The sequence below is a fragment of the Onychomys torridus genome, chromosome 2 (assembly GCF_903995425.1).
Source record: "Onychomys torridus chromosome 2, mOncTor1.1, whole genome shotgun sequence".
In the NCBI taxonomy this organism is placed as follows: Eukaryota; Metazoa; Chordata; class Mammalia; order Rodentia; family Cricetidae; genus Onychomys; species Onychomys torridus.
This window is the reverse complement of record NC_050444.1, coordinates 144,003,945-144,024,576: the sequence shown is the minus strand read 5'-3', so window position 1 is coordinate 144,024,576 and position 20,632 is coordinate 144,003,945. Positions and strand designations below refer to the sequence as shown.

At 43.4% G+C, this 20,632-nt stretch overlaps 1 protein-coding gene across 1 annotated transcript in view; it reads right to left on the bottom strand.

Annotated features, from left to right (window-relative positions):
- Window positions 1-990: 990 nt before the first annotated feature.
- Window positions 991-20,632, bottom strand: part of Snrnp40 (small nuclear ribonucleoprotein U5 subunit 40) — a 31,314-nt gene continuing 11,672 nt past the window's right edge. The window contains exons 5-10 of the mRNA XM_036180080.1: window positions 12,918-13,040; window positions 8,178-8,298; window positions 6,259-6,341; window positions 5,020-5,081; window positions 2,733-2,836; window positions 991-1,468 (exon numbers count right to left, since the gene is read on the bottom strand). Of these exons, the coding sequence (XP_036035973.1) occupies window positions 1,419-1,468; window positions 2,733-2,836; window positions 5,020-5,081; window positions 6,259-6,341; window positions 8,178-8,298; window positions 12,918-13,040 (543 nt within the window). The 3' untranslated portion in view covers window positions 991-1,418. The remainder of the gene's footprint in view (window positions 1,469-2,732; window positions 2,837-5,019; window positions 5,082-6,258; window positions 6,342-8,177; window positions 8,299-12,917; window positions 13,041-20,632) is intronic.

Sequence of the window (20,632 nt, the reverse complement as noted above, 5' to 3'; positions counted from 1 at the left end):
CCCTGTGTTTCCAGTGTGCTTTACTCAAACTTCACTCACTGTATTACAGTAATTGCTCTGAGAGCTTTACTATCCTGCTGGCTTCTTCATTAATAAGTTAAATAAATCTCTGGCATGTGCTTACTTAAAAAAAAAGTAGTTTATTTCCAACACTGTTTTCTTCTGGTTTGTATACTTCTCATGATGGCAAGGACAAGATCTTTTTTGTCTCTGTTCTTAACAATGACTTTGCCTGTCACATAACAGCTTGGTGCTGTTGAATGACTATGTTGTAAACCTGATAGCATCCTCTTTGACTTATGATAAATATGATTTAAGTTCATGGGCATAAAGTCTAAAGCTAAACATGCTCAGAATTGTTGAAGATAGGAAGACTTTTTGCTTTGAGATACACATTCTACTTCCTAGGATCAGATGGATTCATTAGTGACAGTCTGTGTGCTAGACACAGTCAACAAGAGACCCCAGTGAGGTAGGAACCTGTCTTAGAAGAAGGCACATCTCTGTCAGAGCAGGAAAAGTCAGACCAATAAATAGGATCATAAAAAGCCACAGAAAATGCTGTGGCCAAAGCCTATGAAAACATCCATCTCCCATTTGGGCTGCTCATGAAGCTGTACTCCGGCCAAGGGCACCGACTGGGGCTGCCATGGCTCCGTCTGCTCCAGCAGCCCTGAGCACAGGACTGCGGCTAAGAAAAATGCTTTGGGCAGGAGGCAGAGCTGACAGACCCTATTCAGAGACTGTGTCCAAACACACAAGAGCCAGGTTCTTCTGGACCTCACTTACCACTTTCTGGATGCTCTGCTTGTAGTTACAGAAAAGTATTTGCTACTGATAATTATACTATGTCATTTTCAATCCTGGGGGGGGGGGTGTCCTCCAAGTAAACAGCGTCTCTGAAGTGTAAATGGATGCTTGCTCTAACTCACAGCAATCAAGCCTCAGAGGAAAGACAGGAAGAAATAAGAAACCTAAGCCACAAGGTTCTTGTAAAAAGGTATCTGTTTGGATTTTTAATATAAAATGACTCAAACACAGAAAGAAAAATATCATACAAGCCAGTTACTCAATTTAAAATAAAACAGAAAACAAATCCAACTAACAAGTTTCAAGTGACATTGCCTGTCTCCAGCATAAGTTAACAAACAGGAGACCTCAAACCCAATGTTTGTCCCTCTGAAGAAACCTTATTTTTTAAAAAAGAAACCAATCCCTGAAATCTGGCAGGTGGTACCAGAGGCCACAGCTGTCCTGTAAATGGGGTACAAGTGGTTGCTGGAGTATGGCCATCACCTCCAGCTGCTTGCTAGTGACGGTCATCTGAAGGCAGGTCAGCCGGGACACCATCTGACTCTGGCCAATCATGTAGTCTGAGTCTCAGGTCCCACAGCCTGGGAGTCTTCCAGCCCACATCTTCACTGAATCTCACCCATGTACAGCCTCTTGTCACTGGATGCTGAGAGGACTGAGGGAAAAAGAGCAGAGAGGAGACAATGAAGGCTTGGGAACACTTGGGCTCAAGGGCCCCGTGTCAAGAGGCAATTGTGACATGTGAGAGCAATTGGACTGAGCTTGAATTCTCCTCCCAAACACTACACACAGGAAATTGCAGCCTGGCCTTTCAATCCAAGTCCCCTTGAAGCCTCCAGGGTGGCTATGCTATGGGAAACATGACCAGGCTCAAATCCTGATGCTCTTGTAAGTCAGACCCAAGAAAAAGATCTTTGTCCATGTCTGTGCTGGTCACACACACACATACAGGTGCAGGTGTGTGTGCATTTTTTGGAGCTGAGCCTTTCTCAGACAAGGTTTCTGAGACAGTCTCTTTATTCAGTCCAGACTGATCTAAACTTGTGACATAGACTGGCTAGCCCCAAACCTCCAGCAATCCTGCTTCTGCTCATTGAAGGCTGGGATTACAGGTGCCACCCACTCAACTGTGCTCCTGCTTGTTACAGAAAGCCCTGGAGACAGGCAACATTTTTTCCCCCTCTTTCTTCAAATATAAAGCCTATTACTTGGCTTAGCTAATCAAATTTATTTATTTACTTTTTTGTTTTTTGAGACAGGATTTCTGTGTAGCTTTGTGACTTTCCTAGAACTCACTCTGTAGCCCAGGCTGGCCTCAAACTCAGAGAGATCCGTTTGCCTCTGCCACCCGAGTGCTGGGATTAAAGGCGTGCGCCACCACTGCCCAGCTTAATCAAATTTATTATAAATATTCCTAAGTCATTCTTGTCTATATTCCCTGCCACTCCAAGAGACTAAGTCATGGAGAGTAGCTGAACTGAAATTTGACAAAAAGAACCCCCAACAGGCCAGGCGGTGGTGGTGGTGCCTTTAATCCCAGCACTTGGGAAGCGGAGCCAGGTGGATCTCTGTGAGGTCAAGGCCAGCCTGGCATACAGAGTTCCAGGACAGCCAGGGCTACACAGAGAAAACTCTTGTCTGGGGCTGGGGGGGAAGAGTTTCCAATTTCATCTGAATATTAGTGTAACAAGAAAATCCTCGGCTGCTATAGCACTGGCATCTCCTTTTATGCTGACAATTGCCTTTTCTTACAGCCAAACCACCCTGCACCCCCCAAAACCCAACCCAACCCAAACAAACAAAAAAACTCTCATACCCAAATACCTCAAAACCCAAGTGTTAGCAATGGATTCACATAACTGACCCCTGCCTGCCTCTGTCCCCTGAGTCTCAGGAGAGGTCATTTTCTCCAGACTTACTGATCGGCTCGTCAGGGTGGAAAGCCACTTCATTGATGGAGCCAGCATGGCCAGGCAGCTTATACAGGATCCTTCTGCTTGTGGTGTCCCACACGTACACAAACCTGCAAGGGACCGTAAAGACAAGTGCAGGCCCCTTAGAAGTGGGGAGGACACTGGGGTCTTGCAGTGAAATGGGAATGGCTGTTTCCTGAACTATGCTCTGGGTTTTAGAAACTAGGACTGTACCAAGTGAGGTAAAGAATATCTGGTGGCTTGAAACCAACAAAATTGAAATAGATCTTGAATTTATTATTTACACAATTCAGGCTCCAGAGCAAATGAGTAAAAGTTCTGGGATAGTTGGGCACATTGGCACACACCTAGAAACCCAGCACTTGGGAGGAACAGGCTGGAAGACAAGGACTTCAAAGCCATCCTTGGCTACACAGCCAATTTTCGGCTACCCTATCCCTAAACTCATGTCCTAGACAAGAGGCAGAACCCCACCATCTCTGCCTCTTAGCTGGTGCTCAGGCCCTCTGTTCTACCACATACAAACTCCAGGGCAGCGATTCACTAGGTAAGTAATCAGACAAATGCTTCCTTCTTCTGTTAAAGTGATGGGGGGGAAAAGTGAGTTTATAGTTTTTTGAGAAAAACGAGAATATATGCAAAGTGTCTGGCCCACAGAATTAATGATTGCTGTGGTTATCGTGATTACATACTATAAAGCTAGAACCACACACAGGAAGTCAGCAGGCTGGCCTGAATCCTCCTGGTCCAGCCTGGCTAGTGTCCATCACAGGACTGGGGAGGGTTAAAGTGCACACGAAGAAGTGAGCTGTAAGCAGAAAGGGGAAATCTGCCAAACTCCCTGCTCCAAACACCCTGAATACTTGTCCAGTTCTCCTAACATTAAATTTGTTTGGGAGAAAAAAAGGACTTAAAAAATTTCCAAGCATAAACCAGGCCAGGTATAGTGGTGCACATCTTTAAACCCAAGTTCTTGGGAGGCAGAGGCAGAGGCAGATGTATCTTTGTGAGTTAAAGACCAGTCTGGTGTACAGAGTAAGTTTCAGGACAGCTAGAGCTACATTCGGAGATCATGTCTTGACAAAAACAAAAACAAGTTTCCAAGCATGTCCCCGACAGGAATCTTGAGTGTGCTGTCAGCTATGATGAGCAAGGGAAGAACCCTGCTTACAGGCCTCTACCACTGAGTCTGCAGGAGTCTCTACAAAGAGCATTGTCCTCACTCCATTCCTCCCAAGGACACACCACCACAGACACTAAAATCAACAGCATAGATGGGTGAATTCTCTCCCTTCTGTCTCTCATTCACAACATAAGGCCTTGAACCAGTTTAAGTTCACACGTAAGAAAGCATTGGTCTGGGCTGGAGAGATGGATCAGTGGTTAAGAGCACTGGCTGCTATTCCAGAGGTCCTGAGTTCAATTCCCACATGGTGGCTCACAACCATCTGTAATGAGACCTGGCATACAGGCAGAACACTGTATACATAATAAATAAATAAATCTAAAAAAAAAAAAAAAGCACTATTCATTTGGCAGAGATGGACAACACCTAGCCCATTTCACTCAGCAAAGTTGCCACTTGCCACTGAGCCCAGATCTGGCTCTGAATCATCTTCAACACTGGCAGCTATGACCAAACGCTGGGTTGACACAAATGGTGGAATCTGACTGCTATCTTTGACCTAGGAATTCATTCTAGAAATAGTTAGCAAGTGCTTATAAGAATTCAAGCAACTAGCAGTACCCTGAGTTTACAGAGAATGTCAAGACTCAACCCTGACTACTGAGAGCAATTCACAGGGATATCCCAATGCTTGCCTAAATGTAAGAAGGGGAATACGAGTAAAAGTTAGACATATGAGGTGTGACCACAGGAAAGAACAATGTGTTGTGTTAAAGAGAGGAGAGCGAGCGAGAGAACTTTAATGCCAGGGAAAGCTCAGAGCTGTAGCAGAGAGTAGGGAGGGAAGGTGGAGAGAAGCTGGGGGGAAGAATGCAGCGGGAGGTTAACAGTTCATGAGAATTCAGCACTGGGATCTGAGCCTGGAGAGGACAGCCCGAAATGTACTGAATGAAGGAACATGGCAGAAGACTGGGAGACTAGGAAGATTTTGAGTTCCAACAGATACAAAGGGTTAAAATGTAAGAGCTTCATCTCTGCGAGCCCCTGAGCCCCTTGGGTAAGTATGCCTGTTGTTTTCATATCCACGCACTAAGTTCGAGACCAGCCCAGCCCATCATTCTACACCTTCTCCCCAGGAAGCCTTACCTGTCTGCTGAACCAGCGGCTATCTTGCTTCCATCAGGTGACCAAGAACACCGCAGGAGGTTCTGTAATGAGCAAGAATGCACAGGACAGTTACTATGCCAAACTCCTCTTGCTATTCTAGGAGGCAACTGACTTGAAATTTGCTACTGGGCTTTGAGTGTCTCCCCAGAACAAACATCAGCTAATATATTCCTGCTCCAAACGGCATGTTTTGTCATTTTACTTACTTTTCTTTGAATAGTTATCCTATTATTTTAGGTGTTTGGTCTGCAGGTATGCCTGATATGCCTGATGACTGAGGAAGCCAGAAGAGGGCATCGTATCCTCTGGGACTGGAGTTACACACAACTGTGAGCTGCCAGGCAGCTCCTGGGAATCAAACCCTGGTCTTCTGCAAGAGCAGTCAGTGCTCTTAACTGCTGAGCCATCTCTCCAGCCTGCTTTGTAATTTTATACCACACGAAAACTAGATGCAGAAATGCTTAACCTACAGTTATTAAAAACAAACCTGGCCACAAAAAGTTGTTCCGTCTTTAAACAAAGGCTCCCTTTGCTCCACTTATCTTGATTCTCATTAAACCATTTACAAATTTTATATTTTTTGTTTTTTTTATTCTTCTTTGCTTTATCTTGACGGAAAAAAAAAACCCCAAACCCAACAAAAATAAGATTTGATTTATAAGGTAAAACAATCTCAGTGAACTCTCAAAAGAAAATCATTAATCTCTCTTAAGAAACTCAATGACAGAAAAAGTGGCTTCCAAAAGAGCTGACTGGACACTTGAGGGTTTGAGAAAAACTCTCTTGAACTCAGGCCATTCTGATTACAAGGGAATTGGGTGTGGACCCAGGCTCTAACAGCTGTCATCATCTGGGTAACAGCAATGGGAGTCTGGGGCCCACCGACACTGACTTAAGGCCCTGTTAGGGAGGTACTGAAGCCAGAAGTCCTCTGAACGAGGCTGGCCCCAGTGCTATCTGCCCACGTGGCTGCCTTCCCCACTGTTCTGCACTGGTGCTACTTCTGTCCAGAAGAGCCTTGACCCAGGTGTGGGGGCCCGCTCCTGCAATCTGAGCACACAGATGGCTGAGGTGGGAGAGAGGGCAGCTCCGATGATGATGGTTACCAGACTTCACTCCTCAGTGGGTCAACACCTCTCTTTCTATCCTTAGCATCACTATAAATGATTCTTCAGATCAAATGGATGGTAAAACCAAGCCGTGGCAGGTACCACTCACCTTCTCAAAGTTGTGCACATTTCCTTGAAATATCTTCACACATCTCTCTTTGGGAGCAAAGGGCCGGACATCCCAGACACGCACTACAAAGCAAATCCACATCAGTCAAGTAACAAATACAACTGTAGCCTGCAGCTTCCATGTCAGTAACAAATACTGTCTCCTGGGTGAGGAGGTCCAAACAACACGATACTAATTGCTAAGGCTCCTTCTCTTTTCTTTTCTTTCTTCCTTCCTTCCTTCCTTCCTTTTTCTTTCTTTTTTGTTTTTTTTGAGATAGGATTTCTCTGTGTAGCTTTGTACCTTTCCTGGAACTTGCTCTGTAGACCAGGCTGGCCTTGAACTCACAGAGATCCACCTGCCTCTGCCTCCTGAGTGCTTGGATTAAAGGCATGCACCACCGCCACCTGGTTTCTTCCTTCCTTCTTTCCTTTTTTTCTTTTTTTTTTGAGACAGGATTTCTCTGTGTAACAACCCTCCCTGGCCTGGAACTCTCTATGTAGATCAATAAGAGTAGCCTTCAACTCACAGAGATCTCCCTTCCTCTGCTTCCCAAGTGCTGGGATTAAAAGTGTGAATGACCATGTTCAGTTTCCACCTTATTTTTGGAACCAGGGTTCACTGAGCTGACTGGCTAGACTAGCTGGCCAGTGAGCTTCACAGATTCCCTTATAGCCCAGTGTGGAGGTTACAGATGTCTGGGTTTTACATAGGTGCCAGGGAACTGAATTCAGGTCCTTGTGTTTGAACAACAGGCACTTTATCAGCTGAGTCACCTCCCCACCTCCACAGGACAATCTAATACCACGCACTGGTGTGACGGCATACCTGTAAAAACTCAGCTGAACCTTTCCTTTAACTTGACGGGCCCTTTGACAGTCTCAACTTGAACAAGGTCAACTACAGCAAAAACCACCACAATGAGAATTAGGACACAGATCCCCATTTCCAGGACACATGAACACTGTCTCCCAACCCCAGGACGCAGGAATACTTTCTCCATCCTTAGGTGCTGGGGATTTAATTCAGGGTCTCACATAATATTCCAGGTGAGTGCTCTATCATTCATTCTTGCCTTAGAAACCACAGACTCTAAATCTAATACTGTATCTTATATAGATATACTGGTAATGCCAGATAAAGTGAGGACACTTCTTGACTTCCTGCTCTGTAAAATTAAGGAAAAGAATAACAACAAGAAAATCAGATTTTTTTTTTTTTTTTTAATTTTTTTTTTTTTTGGATATAGTCTTGGGTAGCCCAGGCTGACCTAGAATATGTAGCTGAGGCAAACATTTTTTTTTCTTTCTAGACAGAGTTTCTCTGTGTAGCTCTGGCTGTCTTGAACTTGCTCTGTAGACCAGACTGGCCTCAAACTCGGAGATCTGCCTGCCTCTCTCTCATGAGTCTAGCCTAATCTTTTTCTTTTTCTTTTTTGAGACAGAGTTTCTCTGTGTAGCAGTCCTGCCTATCCTGGAACTAACTTTGTAGACCAGGCCACAGAGATCCACCTGAGGTTAACTTTGAGCTTTTTAAAAAATAAGCCTATTTCAAAGATAATCATAACAATTCTTCTTTTTTTTGGGGGGGTGGGTGGGTTTCAAGACAGGGTTTCTCTGTGTAGTTTTGGTGCCTGTCCTGGTACTCACTCTGTAGACCAGGCTGGTCTCCAACTCACAGAGATCCACCTGCCTCTGTTTCCCAAGTGCTGGGATTAAAGATGTGGGCCACCACTGCCTGGCTGACTCTCGCCTTTTAGCATGAGTCCCAGGAGCAAACTCAGTTCTAGTCTGAACACAGGCAGCTTAACTAGCTGAGCCCTGTCACTGCTTCCCCAGTACACATTATTTAATACTAACCCCGCCCCCTTTAGGGTCAACAGACACTAGCCCCGGATCAGCTTTGTTCTCCTAAGTTACCTGTATTGTCCATGGCATTGGACAGGAGATAAGACCCCTCAGAACTTAAACTCAAGCCGGTTACAGAGTCTGCATGGCCTCTCATGGTGTACGTTAATTTGTTTTGACGCAGGTCCCAAACCTGTAAAAACACAAAACTGTACTCAGGATTCAAACTGAAAAATAGCAAAGAAAGGCTAGGTATGGTAGTGTACACCTTTGAGCCCAGCACTCAGAGGCTGGAGGAGCTCAGTGATTTTGAGATCAAAATTGCTTGGTCTACATTGTGAGTTCTGGACAGCCAGTACTATATAGACACTATCAAGGAAAAAAAAAAAAAAAAAAAAAGCAGAGACGTCAGGGCATGGTGGCTCGTGACTTTAACCCCAGCACTCTGGAGGCAGAAGCAGGCAGATCTCTGTGAGTTCAAGGCCAGTCTGGGCTACAGAGACAATTTCAGCACAAACAGGGCCACACAGAGAGACCTTGTCTTAAATAACAAACAAACAAACCAAACAAACCAGAGTCTGGAGAAATGACTTAGAGGCTGAGTATTTGCTGTTCTTGTTTAGGAACTGGGTTTGGTTTCGAGCACTCACGGTGGTGGTGCACAACTATCTGTACTTTTAGTTGCAGGGGAATCCCTCTTCTGACCTCCTCCAGCACCTGGCACACATATGGTGCACACATATGTGCACGTGCAGGCAAAATACTCACACACATCAAATAAAGTCTAAAAATCTAAAAAAAAAAAAAAAAACAACAACTATATAAACCAGATGCCAGGCTTAGTGGTGTATGTCTAATTACAGCACTCAGGAGGCAGATGAAGGATTTTGAATTTGAGGTAGCTAGAATAACATCGAGTTCCAACTAATTTAGCTAAAAGACCATCTCAAAAAAATCATAAAAGCCAGGTGGTGGTGGCACACGCCTTTAATCCCAGCACTCGGGAGGCAGAGGCAGGTGGATCTCTGAGTTTGAGGCCAGCCTGGTTTACATAGTGAGTTCCAGGACAGCCAGGACTGCACAGAGAACCCATCTTGGAAGGAAGGAAAGAAAGAAAAGCTAAGCGCACCCCTGAATTCTGGTACTTGGGAGGAGAAGCAGGAGGGTCAGAAGTCCAATGACACCCTTAGCTAAATCGTGCATTTTAGGCCAGGGTCTCAGAACAAAATTAAAAAAAAAACCTCCTACAAATAAAAGTAGACAAAGCTAGGCACAGTGATGTATGTGGGAACATCACTAGAGACAGAGGCAGGATTGCTGCAAGCTCCATGCCAACTAAGGACACAACCAGGAAACTGAGTCACACAAAACAAAATGAAAACATAGCCCAAAATTATATAAAGTAAACATGAAACTGGAAAAGTTAAGATTTTTCATCTTATGTTATAATATGTATATAGAAACAATATGTATGTATGTATGTATGATATATGTATGTATGCATGTATATGTGTATACATACATTTAGAAAAAAGGAAAGGAAAAGCATATTTATGCAAAGAGCCCTTTGAGCCTCCTCTGGAAGACAGACACAAAAATACCTATCTAGGAGTTCTGCCCTTTGTTCATTGTTGAGGTTCAAGTCTGGGGTTTTGTGTCCTACCACTGATTACATCTCCAGGCCCAACAGTATCTGCACGTCTTCTGTCTTTCTGTCTTTTATATTCTTTGTAGTGCTAGAGATTGAACGTAGGGCCTCAAGCACACTAGGCAAGTGCTCTCCCCTTCTGAAAGATTACAAATAAGAATGCTTTGCATATGCCTGGTATACGGCAAGCTCTAAATATTATTGAGCAATTCCTAAAAATAACGCTAAAGCCAAAATATAAAAATATTTACATAACAGGCGATTAAGCAAATATGTAAAAATAAACATTAACAGAAACAGAAATAGCCTGGATGTCACAGGGAAAAGATTAGCAATTTTGTGAAGGTCACTGGTATCATAAAAAACTTCATCATATTGCCACATACTTTTTTCTAAATAAATAAAATATCTGACATCCCATAAAGCACAGCACTTTCTTTTATTCAGAAAGGAGTTAGGTGTGTGTAGGTTAAGAGAACTTCCTGCTCCAGAGTATCCGATGCATAGTACCCTGGGTCATTTTCCAGGACCCACATTGAGTGGCTAACAACTAAGGTTAACTTAGCTCCAAGGGATCAGACACCCTATTCTGTCTCCTAAAGGACAGACACACACACACACACGCACACGCACACGCACATTAAAAAAAAAAAAAAAAACCTCACTTTGAATGTTTACAATGCCAGCATTCAGAAGGTTAAGATGGGAGGAGAACCTACCTCCCAAATAAACAAAACAAGACAGGTGTGGTGGTACACACCTTTAATCTCAGTATTAGGAGGCAGAGGAATACCTGTGAGTTCAAGGTCAGCCAGAGTTACAGATCTACTGTCTCAAACAAAACAAGTGAACCCCAAACCAAGGTTTAATTTAGAAAGATGAAGGCTGCAGGGCTATGAGGATCAGGACACTTTCCAAAAACATACGGAAGGATATTTTTGAACACAGAGCTAAATTCAACCAGTATTCATTGGACTATATTAGTATGTCTCTCATATCTGAGATAAGTACAAATTTCATATTAAAACTGGTATATATCAACATATAATGGCTAGGATTTATTCTCTGCAGAGACCCTGCCCTAAGAGAAGGTATAACACACTGTCTCTGAGAAGACAGAAACTACACAAGGACCAGGCAGACCTTTAGACTGTATTGCACTGTATGCAACACACAGAAGGCCCAGCAGCAGCATCCACACTGCATGTAGCAAGAAGACAAACCCAAGCCTTCTGCTTGTCTGCTCCCATGGTGAAGACAGGAGAATCAAATTCTCATAGCTTAACTAAAAAGCTAGTCCCCCAAAAGCTTCACACTCATATACCCCAAATATTTTGGAAAAGGGACTACAGGACAAAGAGATCAATGGTTGACGGAGGTCAGGGATGGGTCTGGCACAGAGTGCAACGCTATAAACTCTGGAGGAGGCTGGAAGTTGTCTTACATTCTGGTTATTTACCAGATTTATTTTGTTGTTTTTTGAGACAAGGTCTTACTACGTGACCCAGGTTGTCCTCAAGCTTGTGATCCTCCTGCCCCAGCCTTCCAATGCTAGGATTATAGAAATAACAGTTTTTGATAGCCATAGAAAATCTATGCAAACATTTTTACAGGTACATACCAAAGTAGCAGCTTTAATTCTTCTACATTCATTTATTTTTTTAGAGAGCACAGGCAAGCCTCTAAGTGGCTTGCACAGGTGGAGGTCAGAGGACAACTTAGGAGTTGGTTCTCTCCTTTCACATGGGCTCTAGGGACTGAACAGGTTGTTAGGCTTGGTGTCAGGTGCCTTTACCCACTGAGCCATCTCACTGGCTCCCAAGCAGCACCTTAAAGAGTATAAAAAGTATCATGGCTTTAAGACATTAACTTATTTTTATGTGTCTAAGCAGTATCCAGTAATTCCTGTTGGTGGGCCCACCTATTCTGGAAAGCACTGTGCTAACTGTTAAAGCGATGAAGCTGAAGCTCTGGGCAGGGAATACACCGAGAGTGGAGAACACAGTCAGACATGAGCCTATTTCAATAAACCCTCTTTTCTGCTTTTGCCTGTTATTCTTATCAAGCAACAGGACACTATCTTTTACTGCTCTAGAGGCAGGGGGACCTGGAAGAATGGAGCCTATAAATGAGGTAGACTCGGGAGGCTAGGGAGTTGGTTCAGTGGTTAAGGAGTACTTGCTATTCTCGCAAGGACCCAGGTTCAATTCCCAGCATCCACATGGAGGCTCACCACTTTCTCAGGCACCAAGCATGTACTAGTGAGGCAGGCGCTGTTCACTCAAGGAAACCGGGGCTCAGGAGCTGAAGAAGACCTGGCAACCACAAAAGTAGAAAATGGCTGGAATCTAAGACAATTTCCTTGAAAGCTTGAGTAACACTGCACTGCCAATGGTCGGTCCATGGCCCTTCCCCAATGTCAAGTTCTCTTCTTGGAAAAGCTTAGAAAACTTCCTTTCCAGTGTCAAAAGAACCATACTGAGGGAGGAGAGTAGAGTCAGAGACTAATCCCTGTCTCATTAGACCAGGGAGCTAATTTCCAATTAATTTCAATGTCTTTTGTGGGGTGAGAAGGTTCAGTAGGTCAAGGTACCTGCTACCGAAGCTGACAATCTGAGTTCAATCCCTGGGACTCACAGGACAGGTGAAACTAACTGCAAATTGTTCTCTGACCTCCACACACAGAAATAAGTGTAATTAAAAATGAATAAACAAATATCTAGTCAGGGAATGAATACACTCCGTATTCTTTTTTTCGAGAAAGGGTCTCTATGTAGCTCCAACTGTCCTGGAACTCACTCTGTAAACCAGGCTGGCCTTGAACTCATAGAGATCTGCCTGCCTCTGCCTCCTGAGTGTTAGGATTAAAGGTGTGCACTACCAGGCCTGGCCATACTCTGATTTTTCACAGTTCCTCTCCACCCAAGGATTGCACACTTCATATTAACCACCTGGTCCTTGACGGCAATTATATGAGCCTATATACATTTACCTGTAACCTTTGATTCAGGGAGTAATTAGAACAGGACAAAAGAAAGTGAGTTTCAGGTCATTATCTTCCTTTAGTTGGCATTAAGTGCCAACCTCCTATAATCTCAAATTTTTAAAAAGATTAGCTTCTGATATATATTCGTGAAAGGTAAATATGATATAAACAACCATACCTTAATATCATTGTCTATTCCACCAGAGATAATCTGATCACTTGTGTCATTGAAGGTGACAGCTAACACCTGGTATGTGTTCTGAAATGTCTGGATAGCTGCTTTCTTCCGGATGTCCCAAAGCTGGAGCAGAAAACAGGCACCATCAGTAACATCATTCTCAGGAGCAATCACACAGCACGGCCCGATGCCCGCTTCAGATGATCGGAAGCACTACACCCTTGCTAATGCTCAGCAGATCAGCTACTCCTACCCGGAACCTTCCCACCCAAAAGAGAAGTTTAAAGCAGTGAATTACTAAACAGCCAAGCTTGCCTACAGGGCCATGTCTGATGAGCTTTAAAATAAACAGGACGGAGGCTAGAGAGCTGGCTTAATGACTAAGAGCATTGCAATGCTGCTCTTCCAGAAGACCCAAGATCTATTCCCAGCACTCACAGGGCAGTCAGTTCCAAAGGATCTGACTCCCTCTTCTGGCCTCAATAGCACCAGGCACACAAGCAGTACACAGACAGAGACGCAGACAACACACCTATACACATAAAATAAAAATAAATAAATCTTATACAACCAGAACGATGTAAAATGTACAAACCACGCACAAACAAGTGTCAGGGTCGCACAGGGCCCCAAACTCCTGGCCTCAAGGATTCCTATCGTCTCTATCTCCCAAGTAGCTGGTACTAAAGACACATGCCACAGCTTGGCTCGGATTCTTTTGTAAAAGTGTGAATAAACCTAATATTCCCAGCTTCTGAGGAGGTTGAGCCAAACCAACTGCTTAAGCCCAAGAGCTCTCTAGGCCACACTGCAGCCTGTGTCATTACCTGAGAAAAACAAAACAAAACAAAACAACAACAACAAAAAACCCCACAAACCCCCAAAACAAGAAAAAAAATCCCACAGGCCTCCCAAAGTGTAGGAAACAACAACAACAACAACAACAAAAACAAACCATAGTTAACATGCACAGACTGAAATTACTCTATCTGCTTACTTCAAATATTTGTGTGTGTATGTGTGTGTCTGAGTGCACGTGTGTGTGTGTATAAGTGTATGTCACCTTATTTTTTGAGACATACATATACACATACCACATATACAATACAAACAGCAAATTAACAAACAGGAAAAGAAATAGAATAAACCTTACTCCTAAGATATAAAAATGGCCAAGAGGACCATAGTCTAGGTCAGCTAGGGCTAGAGTGAGATCCTGCTTCAAAAACCCCAAAGAGAGCTGGCTATAAGATAATGACTCAGTGGGTAAAGGTGCTTGTTGGCAAGCCTGATGACCTGAATTTGATCCTTGGAAGCCACACGACAGGCAAGAACTGACTTCTCCAAGTTGTTCTCTGGCCTCTACATGCTTGTCATGGTGTGCACATAAACAAATAGGTGAGGGCTGGAGAGATGACTCAGAGGTTAAGAGCACTGACGGCTCTTCCAGAGGTCCTGAGTTCAATTCCCAGCAACCACATGGTGGCTCACAACCATCTGTAATGAGATCTGGTGCCCTCTTCTGGTCTGCAGTCATACATGCTGTATACATAATGAATAAATAAATCTTTAAAAAAAAAAAAGAATTGGCCGGGTGGCGGCGGCGCACGCCTTTAATCCCAGCTCTTGGGAGGCAGAGCCAGATGGATCTCTGTGAGTTCGAGGCCAGCCTGGTCAACAAAAGCGAGTTCCAGGAAAGGCACAGAGCTACACAGAGAAACCCTGTCTCGAAAAACCAAAAAACAAACAAACAAACAAACAAACAAACAAACAAATAGGTGAAATTTAAAAAAGAAAGACAGGAAGGTGCTAGGGAGGTGACTCAGTGGATAAATTGTCTGCTCGATATGTGAGTATCTGGGTTCAGACAGATCTCCGGCACCCGTGAAAAAGCTGGCACAGTAGTTCACCTATGAGTCTAGCACTGAGGAGGTGGAGCAGGAAGATCCCTGAGGCTTGTGGTCAGCTAGTCTTCTCAGTAGGTGAGCCCCAGGTTCAGTGAGAGACTGTCTCACAAAGTAGGTGGGAAGAGGGAACTCCCGAAAGCTGACCTGTTGCTTTCATTTCTATAAATGTAAACACCCAGTCATGCACACACCCACAAATACTTAGGAGGTGGAGGCAGGAGAAATTGTGCAAGTTTGAGGTCTATAACGGCCTACCTGAAGCCGTCTCAAAAAATTGCCTTAGTAGTAGTAAGTCTTCCTCTGTACAGCCAGCTCCCCAATAGCGACGTGGAGACTTATTATGAATTATGAAAGCTTGTTCTTAGCTTAGGCTTGTTTCTAACTAGTTCTTACAACTTAAACTAACCCATTTCTAGTCATCTACGCCCTGCCATGTGGCTCGTGTCTTTTATCTCTCCTATTGCATGTCCTGCTTCCTCTGCGTCTAGCTGGCGACTCCATCTTTCTTCTTCCCTCTAGTATTCTCCGTCCCGATTTCCACCTAACCTTTCTGCCTATCTACTGGCCATTCAGTTCTTTATTAAACCAATCCCAGTGACACATCTTCACTCAGTGTAAAGTAGTATTCTGAAACTTCTCAGTTAGGGTTTCTATTGCTGTGATAATACCCTGTGACCAAAAGCAACTTGCAGAGGAAAGGGTTTATTTTAGTTTATACTTTCAGGTAACAGGCTGTCACTAAGGAAAGTCAGGACAGGATCTCAAGCAGGACAGGAACCTGAAGGTAGGAGCTGATGCAGAAGCCATGGAGGGGTGCTACTTATTGGCTTGCTCAGCCTATTTAATTTCTGTTTTTTGAAAAATGTTTTTGTTTGTTTTGTTTTAAGACAGGGTTTCTCTGTTTAACAGTCCTGGCTGTCCTGAAATTCTATTTGTAGACGAGGCTGGCCTTGAACTCACGAAGACCCACCTGCCTCTGCCTCGAGTGCTGGGATTAAAGGCGTGCGCCACCACCACCTAGCCAGGGTGTTTTTTTATAGCAGCTAGGACCAGGAGCCTAGGTGGTGGCACCACCCACAGTGGGCAGGACTCTCCTATATCAATCAAGAAAATACACCACAGATTTGCCTATAGCTGACCATACAAAGATATTTTCTCAATCAAGTCCCTTTTCCCAAATGACTCTAGTTTGTGTTAAGCTGATTAAAAAAAAAAAAAAAAAAAAAAGGCCAGCATAAAAACCCAACCAAGAAAAAAACAAAAACAAAAACAAAAAGAACATGAAAAGCTCAACCTTATAATTCATAAAGGAAGCTAAATAAAAACACTGTTATTCTGGGCATAGAGGTGCACACTGCAAGGCCCACACAGGTCTCTGTAGGTTAGAGACTAGCCTGGTTTACATAATTACTTCAAGGACAGCCAGGGCTATACTGAGACCCTGTTTAAAAAAAAGAAAATAAAAAGAAAACAAAAAACCAAAAGAAAGCAATAAACAAAACCACCACAAAAAACACTGTTGCTCATTAGGATAATGATTTTATTTATTTTACTTTTTTGGGACAGGGTCTTACTATATAGCTCTGGCTAACCTGGAACTCACCATGTAACCCAGGCTACCTATAATCTCAGCACCCAGGAGGCTGAGGTAGGTAGATCACTGTCAACCTCAGGCTGTTCTGTACTACACAATAAGTCCCTGAGTAGAAACCAATCAATCAACCAGCCAACCTCAACAAAAGTGCCAGGCACAGAAGTACACAGCAGGATCATCTGAACTCGGGAGATCAGCCCACAACATGGCAAGACTCAAGCCTCAGAACACACATCTGAAATCCCAGCACCCAGGAGGCCTAGACAGGAGGAACAAGAGTTCTGAGGTGAGGCCTGTATACACAGTAGGTCTGTGTCTCAAACACTAAACCAAAAAACCCAAGAGTTCCTTATCTCCCTGCTTCCCCCTCACAAGCACCATGATCACAAAAGTATAGCACTATATTCATTCAGCTGCAAAAAAAGGTTTTTGCACACGTGTGTGTAGTGTGCATCGTGATGCATGTATGAGTGTGTGATACATAAACACTTATGAATCTGCTTATGGAAGCCAAAGGCTGACATCAGGTGCCTCTCTACCTTACATACTGACAGGTGGGTTCTTTAAACCCTGAGCTGGCCATTTCAGCTAGTCTCACTAGCCAGCTTGTTGTTCCATGGATTCCCTGTCTCTACCACCAGGGCTCTAGAATCACAGTAGGCCATCAGGCCCACCATCTTTCTTACTTGGGTGGTAGGGATCTGAACTCTGGTCCCCATGCTTGCACAGAAAGCACTTTACCCCAGCCCAGAAAAGAATGAGACTGTTGTACCATGTAGCTGTAATGTAAATGACATTGGCACTCTGTGCTGTGCTTGAGGAAAGTGGACTCCAGGAGTGGAGAGGTCTTTGTTGTCTCCTCCAACCCCCACCCCACCCCGTTCTGGGTCAAGCTGGCTCTGTAGTGGGGAAACAGCAAGCAGCTCAGGAAATTGAAGCCTGTGCCTTTGAGAACAGCTAGAAGGTAACCAATTCCAATAGTCACCATTATCCCATTATACAAGAGGGCCTGCAGTGGGAGTGAGAAGCCAGAAGCTCAGTGGGGAGCTCCAGTAGAGTACCTCAACTTCCCTGCTGACTTCTGCTGGGTGTTTGTGTGAACTGAGATTTGATAATGTTCCATCTGTTTGCTTTCTCAAGCAGGCTACTTAGGGCGTCTCTGTTGGCCATTATAAACTAATTTGAGGATGTTTTGCTACTTGCTGTCTGTGCTCCTACTATTTGTTCTTCTACGTTTGCATGTTATGTACTTAATAAACCCATTCAAAACCAAAGGGATGGCTACCACATTCTCCATATTATACAGGAAAGTAGCCCAGGTTGGCTTCAAATTTGAGATTTCCCCCCGAACACTGAGATTGTAGCTGGTCTCATTTTATTTGTAGGGAATGTCCAGAGCAGGTAAGTGAGAGACACAGACAGGCGAGAAGTTGCCAGGGGCTGGAATATAGGAAGGAAACAAGAATGACTTGGTTGGGTTTCTGTGGGGACGATGAAATGTTCAGGTATCAAAGTCACTTTAATTTTGAATTATTTCATTTCTTTTAAGTGCTAGAGAGTGAACCAAAAACCCTGCGCATGTCATGCAAGGACTCTACAGTGAGTTCCAGCCCTAACCTAGCTTTTTAAGATTTCAGTGATGAGCTGGGCGGTGGTGGCACACGTCTTTAATCCCAGCACTTGGGAGGCAGAGCCAGGCGGATCTCTGTGAGTTCGAGGCCAGCCTGGGCTACCAAGTGAGTTCCAGGAAAGGCGCAAAGCTACACAGAGAAACCCTGTCTCGAAGAAAAAAAAAAAAAAAAAAAAAAAGAAAAGAAAAAAAGAAAAAAAAATTCAGTGATGAATTTACATTTTATCTCAAGTAGAAAAATCTATAGGAAAGAGAAACCTGAGAAAAGAGTGCTTTCCTTTCCTTTAAAACACACACACACACACACACAAACAAAAACAACAACAAAAAAAACCAGACACTGAACAATCCTCCAGAACAAGTATAAACTTCTTAGTTTGGAAGTCAAGGCCTTGATAATCCAGCTCTCACACATGATGAACCTTTGTCTCAACAGATAATCTTTATACAGATCAAAATAATCTTTGTCTCTTATTTTTGCCACCTCTTTTTTTTTTTTTTTTTTTTTTTTTGAGGCAGAGATTCACTATGTAGCCCAGGCTAGTCTGAAACTCACCATTTTCTTGCCTCAGCCTCCTGTGTAATGGGATTATAGGTGTGTGCTAACACCTGGCGCCAATCTGTCTTTACCTAAAAGGTACGGTAACCACTTAAAGTTTGATTAAAATAATTTTAAAATCTTGAAACAATCACAAACTTACTGAAAAGTTGGAAGATAATTTTTTCTTTTTTCCCTAAAATCATTTTAGAGTGAGTTGCTCTAGTGCCTCATCTCCCCAACACCTCCTAATGTTTGTCCCACATAAATGTCAACCACTTAACCTCAGTGTGTCATCTACAGAAAAAAACCAAGAAACATGCTTACCCTGATGCTCACATGCCGTTCAAACTCAACCATCACCCACCTTCCCTTTTAAAAGACACCAAGATTCCATTTGGAATTCTGTGTTAAGTTTGTGGTGTCTTTTCAGCTTCTCTCAGATTTTCCTTGCACTTTGGGGCCCGTCACTTGTAAAGACCACAGGAATTTCCCTCTCTGCACTTGGATTTGTCTGATATTGCTTCAGTGATACTCCTTTGGTAGGAGTATCATAGAAACAGAAACACATCAAGTACTAGCGCACAGCTCACAATTCTGCCTCATTACTAATAACATTCAGTTGCATCATTTGCCTAGAAATTTTTGTACAAGATTTTCTAGGCTCATCTTAAAGTACTTCCCTTGACAAGGCCTAATATAAGAGCCTTGGCTTTGTTCACTGGCAAATGGTATTGAAAGACCAAGACATAACTTAAAAAAAAAAAAAAAAAAAAAAAGTCAGGCATGGTAGCACATGCCTTTAATCCCAGCACTCAGGAGGCCACTACCCCTAGTCCAGTATCCACACTCCCAACATATCACTGGAGATTTGCCACTTACCCAAAATGTTTTTCCTGAAACAAGGACTCAGTTTAGATTATCGACTTATAAACTAAAAGAGAGCTCACACTGATTCTTCTTATTTGAACCAGCATCAGAAGACTCATTTAGTTTTCTCTCCTTTTTTGTGTGCTGAAAACTCCATTTCTTATGACACTAAATATTTTTATTTACTTGATCAGGCTCCTTGAGTGTAACCGATATCCCAAACTCTCTTCAACCCTTTACCTTTGCGGGTATCTTCCTCCCTGCTTCCCATCAAACTGTCACCCCCATTTTGGTTGGCCTTATGAAGGTCCTCTCCTCACCCATGCTGGTCTGACCTTCTTCCTTACTATATAGTGAGACCCTATCATTAAGAACCCATTCCTGCTGGGCAGTGGTGGCGCACGCCTTTAATCCCAGCACTCAGGAGGCAGAGGCAAGTGGATCTCTGTGAATTCAAGGCCAACCTGGTCTACAAAGTGAGTTCCAGGAAAGGTGCAAAGCTACACAGAGAAACCCTGTCTCAAACAAATAAACAAATAAGAAAGAAAGAAAGAAAGAAAGGAAGGAAGAAAGAACCCAGAACCCATTCCCATAAAAAAGTTTGCTTGATGTCTTCAAATAAATTCAAACTGAAGAACTACAAGGAGGCCTGGAGGGATGGCTCAGGGGTAAGAGCACTAGTTCTAGTTGTTCTTCCAGAGAACCCAGGTTCAATTCCCAACACCTACATGGAGACTCACCAAGTGCCTGCAACTTCACTTCCAGGGTATCTGCATACATGTGCACATATTCAAATACATACATATAAATAAAAACATAAAATAAATCTCAAAAAAAGACTATATGAAAAGCAGTCATCTTTAGGTGATATGACATATTGCCCATTTTACAAAATGCTATTTTGATGGGGCTGGGGAGGAGGCTCAGAAGTTAAGAGCACGCACTGCTCTTGTGGAGGACCTGGGTTTGAGTCCTAACATCCACACGGTGCTTTACAACCATTTGTACTGCTAGTTCCAGGAGATCCAATGCCTTCTTTTGATTTCTGTGGGCACACGCAGACATACACACAGGCAAAACATTTATACACATAAAATGAATCTATAACTACTGCTTTGAGCAATAAATTGTTCCTCTTACTAGAAAAAAGAAAAAGTTTAAAGGACCCAATGAAAA